The following is a 22,415-nucleotide window of genomic DNA, read 5'->3' as shown; positions in this document are numbered from 1 at the left end:
TCTTGCCCTGGTTCTTACTAGTGAGTTACCTGGCCTGTGGTTTAGTTTGTTGCTCCTGATTAAGAGGAGCTACTTTTCAAGAACCTCCTTAGGCCTGAATTTCTCTACAGTCTGTCTCAAATAAAGCCAGTTTCTTTGGGGAGATCTTTGGAGCTTTCTTTTCTTATGGACTACTTCACCCTCTGGACAGAATCTCTGAGTCATTACTCTGGATGTTGACCAGGGTGGTAGCTTTTTGTCTAATTGTCTTGTCTCTCCTGGCATGGAACCTTTGCCCTGTGAATTGGGGAGAATACAGTCTGGACCCCAGGATTCTTGGATGGCTGCATCTTGGATACAGCCTCTGTCCTATGGATGGGGGCTGGGTGGAGGAAGAGGCCCATTATCTCCTGGTCCCACTCACCAGGAATTTAGCCTTTTCAGAGGAGTTGTAGAAGATGAGAAATCGTGGTGACCTGCTCCTTCTGGTGATTGGTTGGGAGCTGAGGAGAGAAGGAGTGCCTTCTTAGTCACACCCACCTGGAGCGAAGCTCCAATCAAGCTAACTGCGGAGTAGTGGATTGTGGCTCAGATGCCACAGATGTTCACTGTTAGCACGTTTTAGTAGATTCTCTTGAATAAATACTTCTTTATTTGCTGTATGGCTCTAGGACCATTTCCAGAGAATTAATTTTTCTTTTTAGTAGTTTTCACCAGCTTTGCTTATTTTCCAGGGAAGTTTGTCCTTGGAGCCTCTCATGCTAAGATCCCAGAAGTGGAAATCCGTAATTTACACTCTGGTTGGGATTAATATCAACTTAATTTCAATAGTATACAACAATTTTGCTCCTATATAGTTCTGTTCCCCCCTCCCTTTTGCTGTTAATGTCGCAAATAACAACCCAGATTTATAATTCTTACTTTATGCAGTTGTCTTCAGACAGGAGAAAAAAGAGAAACAAAAATGCATTTATATTGTCTTTTTTGTTTACCTATATAGTTGTCTTTATCTGTGCTCTTTATTTCTTCATGTGGATTTGAGTTACTCTCTAGTGTTTTCTCATTTCAAACTGGAGGACTCCTTTTAGCATTTATTGTAAAGGCAGGTCTACTAGCAACAAATTCTCTCAATTTTGTTTTTCTCAGAATGTCTTAATTTTTCCTTCATTTTTGAAGGATAGTTTTGCTTGATATAGAATCCTTGGTTATTTGAATTGAATATCTCTTGTACATGATGAGTCACTTTTTCTTTCTGCTTTCAGGATTTTCTTTTCTTCTTTCTGTATTTTGAATATGATGTGTCTAGATGTGAATCTCTTTTAGCTTACCCTCCGTGGAGTTCATTGACCTTGTTGAATGTGTAGATTAATGATTTTCATCATATTTAAGAAATTTTCAGCCATTATTTCTTCAAATATTCTTTCTGCCCTTTTTCCCCTCTTCTGGGCCTCCCGTTATGCATATGTTGGTAAACTTGATGGTGTTTCATAGGTCTCAAGGGACATTATCATTTTTCTTTATTGTTTTTTTCTTTCATTTCCTCAGATTGGATAACTTCAAGTTCACTGATTTTTTTTTTTCTTCTGCCTGGTCAAATCTGCTTGAAACCCTCTGGTGAATATTTCATTTCAGTTATTCTGCTTTTTCAGAATTTCTGTTTGGTTCTTTTTTATAATTTCTAGCTTTTTACTGATATTTTCGATTTGGTGAGACATTATTCTCACACTTTCCTTTAGTTTGTAGGTATGGTTTCCTTTAGCTCTTTGAACATATCTGAAACAGCTGATTTAAGATCTTTGTAATAGGTATAACTCCGGGCTTCCTCAGGGATAGTTTCTTTTGCTACCCTCAGCATGTATTTTCTACTTTATAATTTGAAATGACTGTTCAAGCTCCAGCCATACAATCTGTATTCCAGCCATCAGGAAGGAGGAGGAGCTGAAGACATGCTTATTCCCTTTGTACTTCCTAGAAGTTCTATATGATACTTTTGCTTATAGCCCATTGGCCAGAATGTTATCCTATCATTACACCTAGTTTCAAGGGAGGCTGGGAATTGTAGTCATTAATCTGGGTTGCCATTTGCCTGAGTCTTTTATTACTGAGAAAGAAGAGAAGAATGGATTGGGGGTTATAATTAGGATTTTGGTTTTTTCTGTAGTCTGTAGTCTGCTCCTTTGGTTATTCTAATATATATGCCTACCCTTCTTTTCACATATACAACACATTCACCTCATCCCTAGAGAGACTACCCCAATGTTTCATTACTGCATTCAACACAAAGCCCAGGATGTCTGAGTAATGTGCAGTCTTCTCTGGTAGGAATGGTTCAGGGCTTATAAACTAAAAGACAAGGTAACTGCCCCCGAGACAATTAGTATACAATAGGTGTAATAGAAATAGGATGATAGCAATAAAAAATTACCGCCTGGAAAATTTCTATCTTTTTATTGATATTCTTTATTTGGTGAGACATGATTCTCATGCTCCCTCTAGTTTTTTAGACGTGGTTTCCTTAGACATGGTTTCCGAAAAGGGGAGACTTGGTAAACATATAAAAGTCTCTGGCCCATAGCAATTATTAAATGCTACTGCGTAGGAAATTTGAAGACTTTCTGTCCTGACAGAGGAATACATTTCTGGATTAAGCATTATTTTTAAGCCTGATGACTCTGGTCTTTTCTTACTTGGATCTGTGCCTTGCCTATCTCCACCCCATCTTAATTTAATGGCAGTCACAGTGAGGCTATCTGAAACAGTTGGCTTGTGTGAGAAGGCAACCCTAAGCACCCCTCCCCACTGCTCCCCCCAACCCCTGTCCGCTTTGTTTTGGCAATTGGGTTCATAGCCTTTATATGGGCAGAGCTCCAGTCCTATCTCTGTTTGGCAGCCACTACTTTAAATATTTATTTATTTATTTATTTATTTATTTATTTATTTATTTAGCTAGCTAGCTAGCTAGCTAGCTAGCTGCACTGGGTCTTAGTTGCGGCGTGCGGGATCTTCGCTGTGGTGTGTGGGATCTTTAGTTGTGGCATGTGGGATCTAGCTCCCCGACCAGGGATAGAACCTGGGGCCCCCTGCATTGGGAGCACGGAGTCTTAACCGCTGGACCACCAGGGAAGTCCCTGGCAGCCACTACCTTTAACTGCACCATTTTGGAATACAGAGTGGTTCGCTCTTTCTACCCGATAAGGCTCCAAAGTAAGAGGCTTCTAGTGAACTTAGATTGCAGGCCACAGGAAAGAGTACACCTTCCTTAGCAAGGATATGTTCCTTTTTATCTTTTCTTATTGACTGACTAGCTCTAGTCTGAGGTTTACCTCTCTGATATAATTTTGTCGAAAGTTGCAAGAAGCAGCCAACACATACAACATTCTGAATCTTTCCCACTATTTCCCTTAAAGCTATAGCATTCCAATATAATCAGGCAGTGCTTTTTAAAAAAAATAGTTATTTATTTGGTTGTACTGGGTCTTAGTTGTAGCAGGCGGGCTCCTTAGTTGTGGCTCATGGGCTCCTTAGTTGTGGCTCGTGAGCTCCTTAGTTGTGGCTCATGGGCTCCTTAGTTGCAGCTCGCCAGCTCCTTAGTTGCAGCACATGGGCTCCTCAGTTGCGGCATGTGATCTCTTAGTTTTGGCATGCATGTGGGATCTAGTCCCCTGACCAGGGATTGAACCCAGGCCCCCTGCATTGGGAGTGCGGAGTCTTATCCACTGTGCCACCAGGGAAGTCCCCAGGCAGTGCTTTAATGAGATGTTTTGCCGTCTTCAGTATCTGAAGGCTCACCAGAAATGTTATAATCTTTCTTATGAAACATTCTGTTCCTGGCACCAAATTCTGTATTAGGATTATGTTCAACCATTTGTGATTCCAAAAAAGTAAAATAATAGTGGTTTTAAACATGATATAAGTTTACTTTCTTCTTACGTAAAAGAAGTCCAGAGATAGGTAACCCAGGGCTAGTGTGGTGCTCCACAGTGTCAAGGAACCAGCTTCTATTTTTGTTGCCTTGCCATTCTCAGCATGTGGCTTCTTCCTCATAGTCTGAGATGGCTACTTGCATTCCAGCACCTCATCCATATTCCAGGCAGCAGGAAGGAGGAGGGTCCAAAGAATAGTGTACTCAGTTCCTTTAAGGACATTTCCTGGAAATCACACTTAATACTTTTACAGGCATACCTCGTTTTATTACGCTTTGCTTTATGGTGCTTCACAGATGTTGCATTTCTCAGAAATTGAAGGTTTGTGGCAACCCTGCATTGAGCAAGTCTATTGGTGCCATTTTTCCAACGTGTCTCTATCATGTTTTGGTAATTATCGCAGTATTTCAAACTTTTCATTATTATATTTATTATGATGATTTGTGATTGATGATCCTCGATGTTACCACTATGACTCGCTGAAGACTCAGATGATGGTAAGCATTTTTTAGCAATAAACTAATTTAAATTAAGGCATATATATTGTTTCTTTAAGACGTAATACTATTGCACGCTTAATAGATTATAGTATAGTGGAGACGTAACTTGTATCCACTGGGAAACCAAAAAATTTGTGTGACTCGCTTTATTGTGATATTCGCTTTATTGCAGTGGTCTGGAACCCAACCTGCAATAGCTTCGAGGTATGGTTGTATTCATGTCCCATTGGCTCGAACTCATGGCCACATCTGGCTACAGGAGAGGCTGGGAAATGCAATCTGCATTCTGGCAAGCACTTAGCTGAAGTTCAGGTGTTCTATTAGTTTCGGCATGCATGTGGGATCTAGTCCCCTGAAGAGGAGAAAGTGGATATTGGGCAAAACCTCCAGTGCTTCCCATAGTGATCCAGGTGAGGTTCTTTTGCTTTCTGCTTATTGGTCGTCTCTGGTATTTAAAAACACTCCTAATTCTCTTTCTGTTGTATTCTCTCTTTCATATCATCTAAAACTTCCCAGTTACTACATTCGGATGCTTTCATTTCTTTTAGATATAGATCACGAGTGTGCTTCCTTTCTGCTTCATTGATTTAGAACCTTTCCATTTTAAGATATGCCACCAAGACATTAGAATATTTCCATGCTGGTGTGCACTTACCTTTTTCTTTCTTTCTTTCTTTCTTTTTTTTGCTATACACATCATGCTTATTGCCTGCACAGATGCCTACAAAATGCGCTGCGCTAACTGCTGACTGCTACTGTGTGTCTTAGCATTTTATAAATTCTACAGTCACTGCTCTTACATGTAGCTGTAAAGTGGAGATTCCTGCAGTGCTTTGGAGAACACTTTTGCTGTATTTTATATTTGTTTGGGAAGTGGATTTCTTTGTCTGTACTCTCTCTTCCCTCTTTATTTCAAAGCTTTAGATATAATTGTACTGAAGTTAAAATCATATTTACTGATGTCTGTTATATTTTATTCCATCAGAACTTCTCAGCATCTCTTTTTAGAAATATTACTTGGCTAAGAGTAATACTATTTGAAGCAAGAGGCTGTCAGAAGGGAAGAATAATGGAACATGACTTAGGAGCTGTTTTTATTTATTATTATTATTATTTTTTTTTTTTGCGGTACGCGGTCCTCTCACTGCTGTGGCCTCTCCTGTTGTGGAGCACAGGCTCCGGACCCACAGGCCCAGCGGCCATGGCTCACGGGCCCAGCCGCTCCGTGGCATGTGGGATCTTCCCAGACTGGGGCACGAGCCCGTGTCCCCTGCATCGGCAGGCGGACTCTCAACCACTGCGCCACCAGGGAAGCCCCCAGAGGTTCTGCCTTGATTGAAGCCTTTAATGACCATGAGCAACTGAAAATGCATTTTTAAACACGAACTCTGCACTGTTTACTGTGAAGGTAATGTGAAGAGAAAGTGCTTTTGTATGGTAACTAATCTTGTCAGAATAGATTCATTTAATCAATGAGTTAGCTTTTATAGTTAAAGTGTAATCAGAAGGATAATTGATGAGAATGCTGGTGGTGTTTCATCTCAAATGCTTCAGTGCTGTCATAGATTGTACATTGTCCTGAGGGTTCCTCACTGTAGCACCATTAGGTGACTAGGAGCCATAGCCTAGCCTCTTCTCCTTGACCCATATTGAAGATTCTAGTCTTCAGTATACTTTTTCTGTAGCAGAAAAACCCAAATGAACTTTTGGGCCAACCCAATATTTGTGTTTGCTGTATTCCTACAAAATTGTGACAGTTTCTGGATTTTTTTCCTTCTTTTTATGGCAAAATATTTCATTCTCAGTGTTTTGAAATATTTGATCAAGAATTTAGGAAAATATTCATGACTCCTTTTATAAAGAGGGAACATATTCTTAAGATATGGGGAGAGAGCTCATTGGGAAACCTAAGGATGTGAGGCTCTGGCACTGGAAAATAGTGCTTCTCTTCAAACACTCCATTGTAGTGTGGAAACAAAGCACAATACTGTAAACGTCTTCCATTTCCCCCAACTGCTGCCTGTCTTCATCATAGGTGAGTTTTGTCTCAACAAGTTTTTCATTCCAAAGGTAGTATGTTCAAAAATAACTAGTCTTTTTCATATTATTCATACCTGAACAGCATCACTAGGGCACATTTTCTATACTGTGGCCTGGCAACATTTCAGGTTGTCCTGGCTTATTAATGGAGTGTAAGGTTTTAGTGTCAGAGTGGAAACGACAGAAAAATTCCTAACTTGAAAATTGTCTTATGATGGATTATGTAATTTTGTAGGTGAATACACAAATATGTTCAGATCATATTTAAATTTATTCAGGTCTTTTATACATAGCATGTGGACTGCTGAACATCCGTCATTCTTTCTCTTAGAGAAGAAATTTCTTTCTTTTTTTAAAATTAATTAATCTATTTATTGGCTGCGTTGGGTCTTCGTTGCTACGCGGGCTTTGTCTAGTTGCGGCAGGCGGGGGCTACTCTTCATTGCAGTGTGCAGTCTTATTGCGGTGGCTTCTCTTGTGGAGCAAGGGTTCTAGGGCGCACAGGCTTCAGTAGTTGTGATGCGGGTGCTCAGTAGTTGTGGCTCACGGGCTTAGTTGCTCCATGGCATGTGGGATCTTCCCGGGTCAGGGATTGAACCCATGTCCCCTGCATTGACAGGCGGATTCTTAACCACTGCGTCACCAGGGAAGTCCCGAGAGAAGAATTTCTAAAAGGCAGATAGAATTCCACAGTTAAAAATTGGAACATATTTGAACACCACAGAAAAGGGATCAGGAATCATAAGGAAAGCATATCTGTAGTGTTTGTGGGCATGAATATAGTTTAAGGAATGTAATGAAGTCATGTTGCCAAAATAGTGCTTTAAATCTTAAGCAGCCTTTTCTTGAGGAGCAGGGAATTGGAGATAGGGATTTAGGCAAATTGTCAAATTTCTCTTAAATGTTTGCAACAAAATGCCACCTTGTAGTTAAACTTTCTATACTTTTCAGGATACCTTCTCATAAAACCCTTTAAGATAACATGACAGAGAGTAACAATTTTTATTCAGAGTGACTTGCCCAGGGTCATATCACCAAACTCAGTGATTTAAGATACTGATATAGGTCACATAACTTTTCCCCAAAGCAACATTATTGTAATTGTTACTGGGGGCCAGGCAGAATGGTAAATTATACCAAACTCAAAAGTCAGGCAGCAGGCTAAGGTGAACAATTTCCCCTACAGTCTATTCTCTACACAGCTGCCAAAGTGATCTTTAACAACATGTGTCAGATCATATCACTCCATTGCTTAAAACCTCCCAGGGGCATCTAGTTTTTCCTAAAATGTATTTCTCCCCTCCTGTTCTGCTCTCTGCCCAGGCTGGTCTTTCATTTCCTTGAAGATGTCAAGCTCATTCCCACCTCATGGTCTTTGAACTTGTACATGGTTTCCTCTGCATGGCTGGCTGTTGCTTGTCAAATTCTGGTAACATCAGATTGTGTAGTGGTTAGAGACATGGGCTCTGAAAGCTGATTCTCTGTGTTCCAGTTATTTAACCTCTCAGTGCCTTCGTTTCCTCACCTGTAAAAAATTGGATAAGTAAATACCTGTTAGTGTTGTGAAGGTTGAATACACACACATACAGTGCCTCACACAGAGTAAGTGCTCATTAAGTGTTGGCTGTTATAAAAGTCTCAGCTCAGAAATCACCTCCTCAATGAGACCTTTTTTTTTTTTTTTTTTTTTTTTTGCGGTACGTGAGCCTCTCACTGTTGTGGCCTTTCTCGTTGCGGAGCACAGGCTCTGGACGTGCAGGCTCAGCGGCCATGGCTCACGGGCCCAGCCGCTGCGCGGCATGCGGGATCCTCCCGGACTGGGGCACGAACCCGTGTCCCCTGCATTGGCAGGCGGACTCTCAACCACTGCGCCACCAGGGAAGCCCAATGAGACCTTTTTTGAACATTTAAATTAACCTTCCTCCACCCCCCCCCATAATACTTAACAGTTACCTGAAATTATTTTATTGTGTATTTATTTACTTTTATTTTTGTGTCTCTCTCACTATAACGTAAGCTCCGTGAAAGCAGGAATATTTTCTGTGTCTTGCATTTCCAGTTCCTAGAACAGTGCCTGCTCAATATATATTTGTTGAGTGAATTAATGGAAGCCAGATCCACCCCAGAAGGTCTTCTTAGGTGACATTAAGACTGAAAAGCAGTTTGTGTCACTCAGTTAAAGGTGTTCCCATGTGTACCCAACACCATTAAGTTATGTTCTAAGCTATGGGTATCTGGCAGGGGCTTGTAGAGAGTGGTGTGGAGAGGTAATACAAAGAAAAGGAGTTGAGCCTGCAGATAAAATACATATCTTACTTTTCTTTATTTTAAATGTTTTTATTTATTTCTCCTGCTTCCAGCTGGTAAGTTCATGTCCTTTTATATAAGCCCTTAAGCTTACTTGTGTCTTTAAGTTTAGGGACAGCTGGTTGCCCCTCAGCATTATAAAGTTACAGCTTTATTGAGCTTCTTCTAAAATAGTGTGAGTAGAAAGTACCGATATGTAATTAGATACTCAGCTGTATATGATAATTTTAGGAGTCAGAGGGATGCTCTAAAACCAAAGTAGGCTATCTGAGACTAGGAATTCCTGAGTTATCAACAGAGTCAGGTATGATAGCAATTTCTCATTCCCTTATATCTATACCTCTGCCTTTTCCTCTTACTATCACTACGCTTTTTGTTTTGTTTTCTTCCTATTCTTGTATTCCTTTTTGTTTCTATCCTTCTACTTTCATGTCCATATTTTCCTTCTTATGTATATGATGGAAACTCAAATGATGTTTCTATTATTTGGCTTTGGCTCCTGCACCCAGTACCCAGAATCAGATTGGTCATCCTCTCAGATAAATGTCCTCCTCCTTTCTTGCCTGCTTCTTTTAGTAGAATCACCGTTCTATCGGTCACTCTGGCTTAAAACCATGGAGTCATCTTGACACCTCCCTTTCCTCAGCCCCACAACCAAATACAAACATGTCCTATCACTTATAAATTCTGTCTCATTCATTCAGCATGAACTCAGCAAAGAGTAGAGTTTCTGCTCTGTGTCAGGTATGACTCCATGTTGTGTGTGACAGTTCCCATCTTTCTACATTTGCTACCCAAATTCAGGATCTCAGTAAATTATACTTTGCCTAGTGAAAGTAGCTTCGTAACTTTTTTCCCAACCTCATATTCCTTTTTTCCAATCCCGTATTTATTGTACTGCCTGATTAATTCTCTAAAACATGGTTTGACCATGTTATTCCCTACTTCTTTTTTTAAAAAAATTTTTATTTTATGTTGGACTATAGTTGATTTACAATGTTGTGTTATGTTCCCTACTTCTTAGAGTGAAACTCAGCTTGCTGTTCCAGTCATATCTCGTATATTGTACAAGTACAGTCTTGTACTTGATTGCCCTTTTAGAACATACTCCACACTTTCTCACATCCATGTTTTTGTTCGTGCTGTTCTGTCTCCTGGAAGAATATAAGCTCCCTGAGGGCAGGAACTTTGTTTTATTCACTGTAGTATCCTGTAGCACCCAGAACAGTACCTGGCATGTAGTAGTTACTCAGTAGATATTTATCGAAAGAATGAATGAGAAGTAAGTGAATCTTGTCAATACTACCTATTTAAAAAAATTTTATTGACATATATAGTTGATTTACAATGTTGTGTTAATTTCTGCTGTACAGCAGAGTGACTCAGTTATGTATATCCTTTTTCGTATTCTTTTCCATTATGGTTATCACAGGTTATCAATTATAGTTCCCTGTGCTCTATAGTAGGACCTTGTTTATCCATCCTGTATCTAATAGTTTGCATCTGCTAATCGCAAGCTCCCCACCCTTCCCTCCCCCACACCCCCTTCCCCTTGGCAACCACAAGTCTGTTCTCTGTGTCTGTGAGCCTGTTTCTGTTTTGTAATACTATCTATTTTTTATGACTCTTCCCAAACGTTAATATTACCTCTCTTAGGAAGCCTTTTCTGATCTTCTGTGTATTTCTATTTAAACATAAATACCTACCTGTGACAGAACCATTTTCCCTCTTTTTTTTTCTGTATCAGTGCTGGCTTTGATTGTGTATGTCATGTGGTTGCCATGAGATTAATATAGTCAGTAAATGAACAAATGTTTGTTCTTGTTCTGCGTCAAGTATGATATCTAGGTACTTGAGTCAAAAGGACAGTAGAATGGAATTCCTTTCCTCAGTGAACTTAACTGCCTAGTGGAGGATCAATCCATTTTAATAGTAGTAAAAGTAAGCAGTGAGAAGCAAGCCTGGGATCTTATGGAAGCATAGCCTTTTGGAAGGGGTTGGATAATAGGGAGAAGGGGGTAGGTTGGGGAAGAAGAGGCAGTTCTAGACTGTCACAAGTAGAAAGCAACATATGGTGGGAGCAGTGGGTGCTTAAAGGGGAGTGTGAGAAATGAAGCAGGTACTCTGAAGGGCCTTGTACTGTTGGTATTGAAGAGGCAGTACTATATTGTTACCTTTTATCTGTTTTGTTGGGATAAGAGGAAAAACTTGGATGACTGATTCCCTGTAGAATGATCAGGAGGCGCTGAAACCCTGAAGAGAGCAAAAGCTGTAGCTCCATGGAACTTTCTGAAAAAAATTACTTGGGAGGTAAGATTTTTGTTACGTGGAATGCCTTCCTACTTGATTGATAGTCTATATAAGCAATTCCAATTTGAAAATAAGTTTTTTCCTGAGAATTTGAAAGCATACTCTATTATGTCAGTTTCTAATGTTGATGTTAGGAAATCTGATGTCATTCATTGTATCTCACAGTGTTGTGGGCCAGGGATTTGGGTGGGGCTTAGCTTGGGGGTTCTTCTGCTCCACATGGTGTTTATTAACTTGGGTCCACATGGTGGCATTCAGCAAGTGACTGGGCGTGCCTGGGGGGTGTCCAGGAGGATACAGGCCTGACACCTTGGTGGGGATGTCTGGAAGGCTAGTCTTAGCTAGATCCCTTTTCTTTTCAGTGTAGTCTTGAGACCTCTTCTTATGGTCTCTCCGTCAGAGCAGTTGGACTTCGGGGAGTACAGTGCTCCCAAAGATCAAGGTAAAAGCTGCCAGTCTCCTTAAATTCTAGACCTAGAACTGGCATAGCATCATTTTCACTGTACTGCATTGTTAAGGGAGTCACAGCCCAGCTCAGATTCAAGAGGAGGGGAAATAGACCTCACCTGCCAATGGGAGAAGTGTCAGGGAATTTGCAGTCATCTTTAATCTGCCATACCACTCTTCATGTGCTTTCTGTTGTTTTGAGTTAGATTATATTTTCCTGTTTCTTGTACTCCTTTGTTTTGGATGACTTCTAAGATGAAGAGGGAGCAGAAAGGCCTTTTCTTTGCCATCTGTAGTAGCCTGAGTAGTTTTTAAGACATCTGAAGATAATGGGGATGGTGGTAACAGAGATAAGGGCAGCTAGCTAGCCAAGGCTAGGTGTTTTCCTCACCTTTCACTGTAGGATCTAGGGCAGTACCTAGTACATAGTTAGCTCTCAGAAAATACTTGTTCTCAAATTCCTTTGTGTCAAATTATATATATATATATATATATATATATATATATATATATATATATCTGCTTAGACAGTAAGAGTTTTAAAGATTTTGGTTTATCTGTTGAAGATAAATCAAGGAAAATAAGAGTAAAAATCTGTACAGTTAAAAAAAGATTCATTAATTGATTAAAAAACACTTTTTATACAGAGAAATTTTTTTCAGAAGAGTAATATCATTTGGTTGTATGAAACTCTTTGTCATGGGTCATAATAAAAAATCATGTTAGTATATACTTTTTTAGAGTTATCAGCTGTCTGCCTGAGCTCTTCCATTTCTCTAACACATTTTGTGCTATTGCGTCTAGTTAATGTGCTGCTCGGCACCAGCAGAAGGCATGCAGCCCAAAAAGGGGGTGGGGTGGAGAAAAGATGAGGGGGAATCAAGCCAGCAAGAGAGGGAAACAGATGGGTTGTGGGAGATGACCCTGCCCCCATGTTGTTTTTGTTCTGGCTGCTACAGATCGTATGTGAATCAGCAGCCAAAAGATTGGAGTTGGTGATCCTATGATGAAAAAGAAAGTTTGATTTTGGACTCAGTAGAATTATAAATTTACAACACTAAAACATGATGCAGATTTTTTCTTTTGGTTATTTTAATTATCTTTCCTTTGAGACATGTCAGAAAGTATTTTGAGATATAACTCTTTAATTTTTCTAAATAATATATGTATAATCTGAGATGACTGTTACTCTTTTAGCTTTTCTTTTTCATGCAAGTTTTACAGTAAATAAAACTTTAGGCATATTTAGGAACTGGTAGAGGAGACTTAATCCATGATGGCGATTCCTCAACATTTTTGGATCTTGTCTCTAGATGGTCAGAGTTTACTAGGACTTTCTCCTGTGGGCTATTTAAAAATGAGTAGAAAGTCGTATGTTTGCTAGAGAAATAAATCTTCCCAATGTATATATTTCATGCTAAATATTCTCTCTTTTCTTTTGTTAGCGCTTATGCTTCACTTTTGTTTGGCTTATTTTCTAAGGTCAAGATTAAGGAAACCTTGCTTTATGTCTCACCAAGTCTTCACTTTGTCCTATGGAAGAATCTTATTTAAAAAAAATTTTTTTTTAAACATTATAAGAAAAAAAACATTATAAGAATGTTAGCAAACGTACACCAATATAGAGAGAATAATAGTATAATGAATCTCCATATACCCAGTATTCAGCTTCAACAGTTACCAGTGTTCTGTCTCTCTTGTTTCATCTGTTCCTCCTGCCCCTTACAATTTTTTATAGAAGAATTTTATTGTAATACCATTTAATGTTAGCATTTTGAAAGGCTATATCCTGAAACTTTTGAAATCTTTAAATTAAATACTACTGTAGCATATAATTTGCCCAGTAAAAATGTTTGGTAAACTTTATAGGTATGTAAAATTTTAAAATGACCTCTTCAAGCCCTTAATGATCCTATAAATATGGAACTTAATCAGTTACTAAGCTATTAAAATAAGTTCTGAATGGAACACTCAGTAAAACAGTTTTTCAAATTGCTTTTTCTTTCATTCCAGGCAGTGGCAGGCACAGTCATGGTCCAGGTCACTACGGAATTTAATATTCCTTTCTTTAATCTATTAAAAATGTATGAGTTCTGAAAAAGATCACTTTTTAAACGTCTTCATTTTTTCTTTATGCCTAGCACTTGACTTGGGTTGACTTTCTTTTAGGGCTCATAGTGCACATTTTCTTTTAAAAAAATCATTTTTTTTAGAAGTACTGGTTATGTGCATTAAGTACATACCAGAATTACAGACGCATGCAGTTTAACTTCAGACTTCATTAGAGAAATCATGACATCATGTGATGGATGGATCTTTATTGTCTTTTAGGAGCAGTAACACATGTGAATGTCAGATCTCCAAATCTCAGCAATAATAATAATTTTCTAATTCAAAGTAATAGGAGGAAGGTTGTTCTGAATTACTGAAAAGTAAATTAAGGGACACTTTAAAGAATAGACAGTTTATTCTTTCAATTGAGCTCAATGAATGAGTTAGTTTAGTAAATTATTTCTTAAGCAGAGATCTTGCCAAGCCATTAAAAAATTATTGTGGTAAAAAACATATACTAAAATTACCATCTTAATCATTTTTAAGTGTATAGCTCACTAGTGTTAAGTATATTCACATTGTTGTACAACAGATCTCTAGAACTTTTTCATCTTGCAAAGCTAAAACTCTATGTCCAGTAAACACTACTGCCAGGCCATTTTTTTAAAAATTTTATTTATTTATTTATTTTTGGCTGTGTTGGGTCTTCGTTTCTGTGCGTGGGCTTTCTCTAGTTGTGGCGAGCGGGGGCCACTCTTCATCGCGGTACGCGGGCCTCTCACTGTCGCGGCCTCTCTTGTTGCGGAGCACAAGCTCCAGATGCGCAGGCTCAGTAGTTGTGGCTCACGGGCCTAGTTGCTCCACGGCATGTAGGATCTTCCCAGACCAGGGCTCGAACCCGTGTCCCCTGCATTGGCAGGCAGATTCTGAACCACTGCACCACCAGGGAAGCCCTGCCAGGCCATTTTTAATGGAAATGCGAAATATACATTTACATATTAACGTTGACTGTGTTATGTGCTAGTCTCTTTTGTAATCGTGTAAAGAATTATGCATTATGAGGCAGTATTTTAGTTTTTCTCTTAATCTGGTAAACACTATAAAATTGGTGGCACTCTTTTATCCTACCCCTCCCTCAAGTAGCATAAAATATTTCTTAATCTCATACTTCATTATGGTATCACAGGTTATCAGTGAAGTCTGAAATAATGGGATTTTGCTGTTTGGTTAAGGATTTTTTACATGAAACTATGATTCTACCCGAGCAAATTGGAGTACTTAAGTGGAATGATGTCTGCTGGTTCCTATCCTGACTTCCAAACGTTATATTTAATTTTTCTGTATTTTTTCATACAGTCTTCTTGTATTGTTCAGATTTTCCTCAAGACTTGCCTGTCTTGGTCCCCAGACAGTCTTTAAATATCTTTCATTTGCTTCTGTCTTTTTCAGACAGGCATTTACCAAGTGGCTGTTAATATGCAAATACTATTTGCAGGGTCTGTCTACTGTATACACACACAGTTGCTACCATCTCAGTGAAATTTCTCCATTTTCTAATGAGAGGTATGAACTCATATAATCTATAATGATTTAACAACTTTTTTTCCAGTTTTATTGAGATGTAATTGATATATAGTACTGTATAAGTTTAAGGTGTAAGTAGTGACTTGACTTAACCTATATTGTGAACTGTTTACCACAATAAGTTTTGTTAACAGTCATCATCTCATATAAATACAAAAACATTTTTTTTTCCTTGTGATGAGAACTCTTAGGATTTACTCTCTTAACAGCTTTCAGATATACCATGTAGCAGTGTTAACTCTACTTATCTTATAATTGGAAGTTTGTATCTTTTGGCAACCATCATCCAATTCCTCCACCTCTCACCCCAATGACTGGTAACTACAAGTCTGATCTCTTTTTTTTATGAGGTTTTTAAAATTTATTTATTTATTATTTTTGGCTGTGTTGGGTCTTTGTTGCTGCGCGCGGGTTTCTCCCTAGTTGTGGCGAGCGGGGGCTCGCTACTCCTCATTGCGGTGGCTTCTCTTGTTGCGGAGCACGGGCTCTAGGCACGCGAGCTCAGTGGTTTTGGCTTGTGGGCTCTAGAGCGCAGGCTCAGTAGTTACGGCGCATGGGCTTAGTTGCTCCACGGCATGTGGGATTTTCCCGGACCAGGGCTCGAACCCGTGTCCCCTGCATTGGCAGGCAGATTCTTAACCACTGCACTACCAGGGAAGCCCCCATGAGTTTTTTTATTTTTCTGTTTGTTTTTTAGATTCCACATAAGTGAGATCATACAGTATTTGTCTTTTTCTGTCTTATTTATTTCACGTAGCATAATGCCCTCAAGGTCTGTCCATGTTTTTGCAAATGACAGTATTTCCTTCCGTTTTGTAGCTGAATAATATTCCATTGTATATTAACAGCTGTTTATTGAAAACCTGTTACTGTATGTGAAGCTACTTTTCCTAGGTCTTAAGACGGAAGTTTTTGTTTTTTTTTAATGAATTTATTTATTTTTATTTTACTTATTTTTGGCTGCATTGGGTCTTCATTGCCGTGCATGGGATTTCTCTAGTTGCGGTGAGCGGGGGCTACTCTTCGTTGCAGTGCGTGGGCTTCTCAATGCGGTGGCTTCTCTTGTTGCGGAGCACGGGCTTTAGGCGTGTGGGCTCCGTAGTTGTGGCTCGCAGGCCCTATAGAGCGCAGGCTTGGTAGTCGTGGTGCACGGGCTTCGTTGCTCCGTGGCATGTGGGATCTTCCGGGATCAGGGCTCGAACCCGTGTCCCCTGCATTGGCAGGCAGAGTCTTAACCAAGGCGCCACCAGGGAAGCCCAAGGTGGAAGTTTTGATACTGTCCTCCTCCTGCTTTCCTTTAGGACTCAATTAAGAGTGGTTTTTTTTTTTTTTTTAACTCACACCTCAGTGCCATCATCCATGTGTGCATGTATGTGTGAGCACGCTCATATGTTTCAGGGTGGGGAGGGTATTGAGGACTCTTTCCTAAGGAGTTTGGGTCTCAAAGGATTGTTAAATATCATAAAATTGAATTTTTTAGCCTGAAAAGGCTGCTGTTAAGGAAAGCAAATACTCCCTTTCAGGGTCAGTGGCAAAGAAAAAGCCAGATGGATTAATCATGTATAACAGTTGTTTTTTCCCAGTACACATAGAGACATGGCTTAAATGATGGTAAGTCATAGGCAAGATGGGAAAAAATTTTTTGAAGTTCAGATTCTGGATTTTCTTGGTAAACATTTGTTATTTTTTAATTCCTAAAATTGTTCAAACCCTCAAAAAATTCTTCTCCCGATGTTTGCCCATACTACCTCTTAGATTATTGAGTTCCTAATATATATATATATATATATTTTTTTTTTTTTTTTGAACTTGCCTCACTTTCTTTCAGCATTTTTGGAGTAGAGAATCCTTCTTAATGTCTTTATTCTTCCTAATGTCACCCCCCCCTTCTTAATTGGTCTTATCTGATCTTTTCCATTCCATTTTACATTTTATGAAGAGCAACCAGAACTACAGTCAGGTTTGGGCACATTATAGCCTTAGGTGAAGGTAGAATGTGATGGTCCTTTTAGTTTTCAGTGCCTTTCTTCATTTCATGGCTTTCCAATATTTTGTTGGTTTCTTAATCTGAAGCAGATTAAAGTCCTCACTAAAGTCTGCAGGGAACTCCTAGGTCCCCTTTTTAGATTAAGAATTATAGCCTTTTCATTATAAAAGCAATATGTGTGTTTTAGAGAAAATTTGGAAACTAAAGAAAGTAAAACTTTTCATAGTCCAAACAAACAAAACCCATTTTGTGTTTTGGTAAATTCCCTTACGGTCTTTTTTTCTGTGTATAATATTTTTATATGAATATGTGTTTTTATCTTTTTTTAAACTTAATTTTAGATAAACAGTTTCCACATTTTAATTTGTAAAAATTATTCTTAATAATTCCACAGCATTTGGTGGATGAATATAGTCTTAATTCCCTTAACCATTAATTCCCTTGTTGTTAAAAAGACTTTCAAATTATTTGTATTCTTTTTCTTTTTTTTTTTTTTTTGCGGTACGCGGGCCTCTCATTGTTGTGGCCTCTCCCGTTGCGGAGCACAGACTCCGGACGCACAGGCTCAGCGGCCATGGCTCACGGGCCCAGCCGCTCTGCGGCATGTGGGATCTTCCTGGACCGAGGCATGAACCTGTGTTCCCTGCATCGGCAGGCAGACTCTCAACCACTGCGCCACCAGGGAAGCCCTGGGGATTGTTTTCTTAAAGAAATTTTCTCCCCTGGATTATGTTGGTACAATATGATACTTTAATACCTTGTACTCATTAAGTATTATTTCACAAGATATTTTTCCTTAGTAGTTGGAAGGTAACATTTATCTCATAGCTATTTCTCCTTGACCACTATTTCCTTTTATCCCACTAGACACGTGTGTGTGTGTGTGTGTGTGTGTGTGTGTGTTTTATTTTAGTTGTACATTATCCTCCTGAGTGATATAGTTGAGGACACTTATCGGACTTGAAATCTCATGCACTCTGTGAGCATAGTAAAAATTTAATAATGATGCTAGTTTACTTTACAAAAAGCTTTTAAGAATAGTGGTAGCTCACCAGTACTATAATTTATAATAATTAGTATTCAGCATGTATTCAGTGGAATAGTCTTTTTTCCATAACTAAACTTTTAATTTCTCCTTCCATTTCCAGGTTGCCATCACGAAAGCCAAGGTGGATTTCTCTAGTGTAGTGTGCCTGCCCCCTTCCGTCATTGCTGTGAATGGGCTGGACGGAGGAGGGGCTGGCGAAAATGATGATGAACCAGTGCTGGTGTCCCTGTCCGCGGCACCCAGCCCCCAAAGCGAAGCTGTTGCCAATGAACTGCAGGAGCTCTCCTTGCAGCCCGAGCTGACCCTAGGCCTCCATCCTGGCAGGAATCCCAATTTGCCTCCACTTAGTGAGCGGAAGAATGGTGAGTAGATACGGAATTATTGAATTGCCTGATTTGAACCAAGGTCTTCATGTTTCTAATGTCATAGATCCTTACTTTATTTTATGTCTCTTGAAAGTTTCTTATAATCTTAATATTTCTTATAAAATAGAGAAATGATAAGTTTAGGTGGTCATTGTAAGCCCAGCATTTCTTGCCTGGGTTATCATAATTGGTTTCTGGGTTTTTTTCCTACTTCTTTGCTTCTCCCCATGTAATATTTCTCATTTTGTAAACCCATATACACATTTATGTAATACATATATTAATTGGAGAGGGAGAACTATATTGTATGTGTTCTTCAGAAACTTGTGTTTATTGTTCAGTATTTATTTTCCCTGTGAGTTATTAAAGGTATTCTGTAATGTCTTATAATCTAATCTGTGAATCACCATTTATTGAATAGTTCTTCTTTACCCTAGTGATATTTTTTTTTGGCTGTGCCACGTGGCATGTAGGGTCTTAGTTTCCTGACCAGGAATCAAACCCATGCCGCCTCAGTGGAAGTCTGGAGTCCTAACTGCTGGACCACCATAGAATTCCCTTCCCTAGTGATCTCTAATGCCAGCTTTATTCTGTTTCTGTGTGTACAGGAGTTAGTTTTTGGGTGCTCTGTTGTTTCACTGATCTCTCTATCTCCGTGTCTTTACATCATTTTAGTTACTGTTGCCATCTGTTAGGACAGGTCTCTCCTTGCCTTTTTCTTCTTCAAAGTTGTTTTAGCTAATCTTGGCCTTTTATTTTTCCATAATTTTAGAATCAGCTTGTGAAGTTCTACAAGAAAACCCATTGGGGTTTTCTCATCCAACATTTTATTATGAAAAAATTCCAACATATGATGAAATAGAGAGTTTTACACTGCACACCTTTATAACCACCACTCAGATTCTACCATTAACATTTTATAATATTTTCTTTATAGTAGATCTATCCATCCCACTGTCCATCAATCCACCTTATTTTTTGGATACATTTCAAAGTAAATTGCAGATATCAGTATATTTCCATTTTATTGAAGTATAACGTTGATACAGAGTAACACAAATTGTAATCATCCTGGTTGTTATTACAAACAAAGTGAGTACACCTGTGCGTAATTACTATTTAATAAAGAAATAAAATATTTCCAGCACCCCAGAACCACCCCTTGTGCCTCTTTCCAATCAGTACTCCCTCTTCCTGATCAGATGAAACTACCATCCTGACTTTTAACACAGTAGTTTAGTTTTGCTTGTTTCTAAACTTGATATAAATGGAATCATGCTGTATGGTGTTCTGTTGGTGGCTTCTTTTATGTTTTTGAAATTCATTTGGGTTGAATTGTGTGTGGCAATAGTTCGTTTTCATTGCTATATAACCAATCTATTTTATGAACGTAATTTGTCCATTTTTACTTTTGATGGATATTTGGTTTATTTTAGTTTGAGGCTCTTATGAATCATGCTGCTGTGAAGTTCTTGCTGGGATTTTGATTTGAAATATATCATTTATAGGTTAAGGGGGAGAATATACATTTTAAATATTGGGTCTTCCTGTCCATTAGTTAGTTTTATCTCTCCAATTAAATAGGCTATCTTTAATATCTACCCACAGATTTTATAATTTTTTCCATAAAGGTTATGCAAATATTTTATTAGGTATATTCCCTGGTATCTTTTTTGGGGGTAGACATTATAAGTGGTATATTTTTATAAAATTTTTTTGTCTCTTTGATACTGGGGTTTAGAAATACCAAACCTTTTCAAAACTCCTCTGGCTTTTCTACATCTCTACCCTCCATTTGGGAACCCCCCTCCCCAAACCCCACCCTGCCACCTTCTTGCTAACTCTTACTTGTCCTTCAGTATTCTGTTCAGACATCACTCCCTTTGAGGAGCCTGTCCTCACTCATATTCAGTGTTACGTGCCCCTCTTTGTGTTTGCCCAGTTGCCCTTTGTCTTCGTACTTCATCACCCTGTGTTGTAATTGGAATTCTCCACCCAGTGGGCCTTTGAAAACTGAAATCAGACATTGTCACACTCCTCTCTCAGAACTCTTCAGTATCTTCTCATGAGGCTTATGATGAAATCATAGTTTTTACGACGTGGTCTTGGTATCACCTCTCACCTGATTTCTTTTTTTTTTTTTTTGTAGCTTAAATCTATTACCTCACAGCTAACCCATGAACAACATCACCTGATTTCTTACCTCTGTTCCCCAGCTCACTCTGTTCCAGCCACACTTACTTTCTTGTTATTTCTTGAATATATCAAGTATGCTACTGCCCCAGGGCCTTGATACTTGTGCTGTTACTGAAGTTCCTGCACAAATGTTATTTTCTCTGGGAGGCCTTTCCTGCCTATCTTATTAAGATAGCACCTCCCATTACTCTCTATCCTGCTTTGTTTTTCCTCTAAGCCCTTATTATGACCTGTGTGTGTGTGTATGTGTTTGTACATGTGTGTATATATGTTTGTTGTCTGTATTTCCCCTCTCTGATAGTACATTTCATGAGTCCAGAAACTTTATTTTATTCACAGTATATATTCAACTCCTGGCTCATAGTGGGCACCCAATAAATATTTGTTGAATAAATAGATGAATGGTTTACTTGTTTGTGGCAAGAACTCTGTTTTACATGCGTAGTGGGAAATGTAATGGAAACGCAGGCATTTTTTATTTTGGGAAATAGTGGACACTCAAGCAGTTTTCTTGTGTTCTTTTCCCATTTATAATTTCTGCTTGTTCACCCAAGATGGCAGAAAGTTCAACTTATTTATACGTTAAGGGGAAAGAGTCCAGAGGGACAAGCTGGAGACAGAAAAGGGGAAAGGCTAACTGATGGAGTATTGTTCCTGGGAGATGCAAGAGGATGGGATCCAAAGGCATTGGCTCTGCCTTGAGTGTGAGTGGGGACCAGCATTCCTCTGGGATGGGAGGAATGGCAGTGAAGGTGATGACAGACAGCAAACAGCAAAACTGTCATATCTTGGGCAGGAAGTAGAGAAAATTGGTGCTGACAGCTGTGATGGTCTCAGTGGAGTAGAAGGCAGCTGTTACTGTTGAGGCAGAGGTGTTGGTGTATCTTCAGCCTTTTTTGTCTCAGCTCTTTGCCATATAAATCAGCTGATTTTTTCCCCCCATTTTGAACAACAACAATTCTCTAACCTTCCCTTTAAAGTCAAGCTCCTGAAAGAGTAGTTTACAGTTACTGTCTCTCTACTTTCCCACATTCCAGAGACTTCACTGCATTCTGGCCTCTGTCCCTACCTCTCTTCAGAAACTGCCATTGCCAAAGTCATTAGTGCTCTTTTTGTTGTAGACCAAATAGGTACTCTGTGTTCTATTTGACCTCTTTGTAGCATTTGACATGGTTGGCTATGCCCTCTGACTGAAACTTTTCCTCCACTGACATCTGTGACACTACTCTTTACTGGCTTTTAAAACTCAGTCTTTCTAGCCACTCCCTTCTCTGCTCAGATCTTTTACTATCTTTCTCTACTCACTTCTTAAATTTTATTACTCTCCAGTGTTCAGCTCTAGAGCTTCCTTAACTTCTTGCTCTATATCTTTACCTTGAATGGTTTCCCCCAGAACTCTGGCTTTAACCTCCATTATATGCTATTGATTCCATGTTATCTTTCCAGGCCAAGTCTCTGCCCTGAGCTCCAGACTCATATGCTTGGCTGTCTGTTGAACACCTTCACTGGATGTGCCACAGACTCAGTACGCTCAGAGCTAAACTCATCATCTTACCGCTGTTCCTACTGAATTCGTCATTGTAGAAATTGGCACCACCTTCTACCCAGATGTTCAGACCAAGGGGTTGCTTTGTTTTGTTTTCTTTCTGAATGAAATCTTTAAGGGTTTTATTTGTT

General features: G+C 39.1%; 1 protein-coding gene across 6 annotated transcripts in view; it reads left to right on the top strand.

Moving 5' to 3' along the window:
• MRTFA (myocardin related transcription factor A) overlaps window positions 1-22,415 on the top strand; it is a 210,600-nt gene that overhangs the window by 60,018 nt on the left and 128,167 nt on the right. For all 6 annotated transcript variants that reach the window (XM_067698181.1, XM_067698180.1, XM_067698182.1 and 3 more), the window contains exon 3: window positions 18,278-18,539. In XM_067698181.1, the coding sequence (XP_067554282.1) occupies window positions 18,278-18,539 (262 nt within the window). The remainder of the gene's footprint in view (window positions 1-18,277; window positions 18,540-22,415) is intronic.

This window comes from Pseudorca crassidens, chromosome 11, assembly GCF_039906515.1.
Source record: "Pseudorca crassidens isolate mPseCra1 chromosome 11, mPseCra1.hap1, whole genome shotgun sequence".
Taxonomy (NCBI): Eukaryota; Metazoa; Chordata; class Mammalia; order Artiodactyla; family Delphinidae; genus Pseudorca; species Pseudorca crassidens.
The sequence above is the reverse complement of the archived record's forward strand: the minus strand, read 5'-3'. Positions and strand labels throughout refer to the sequence as shown.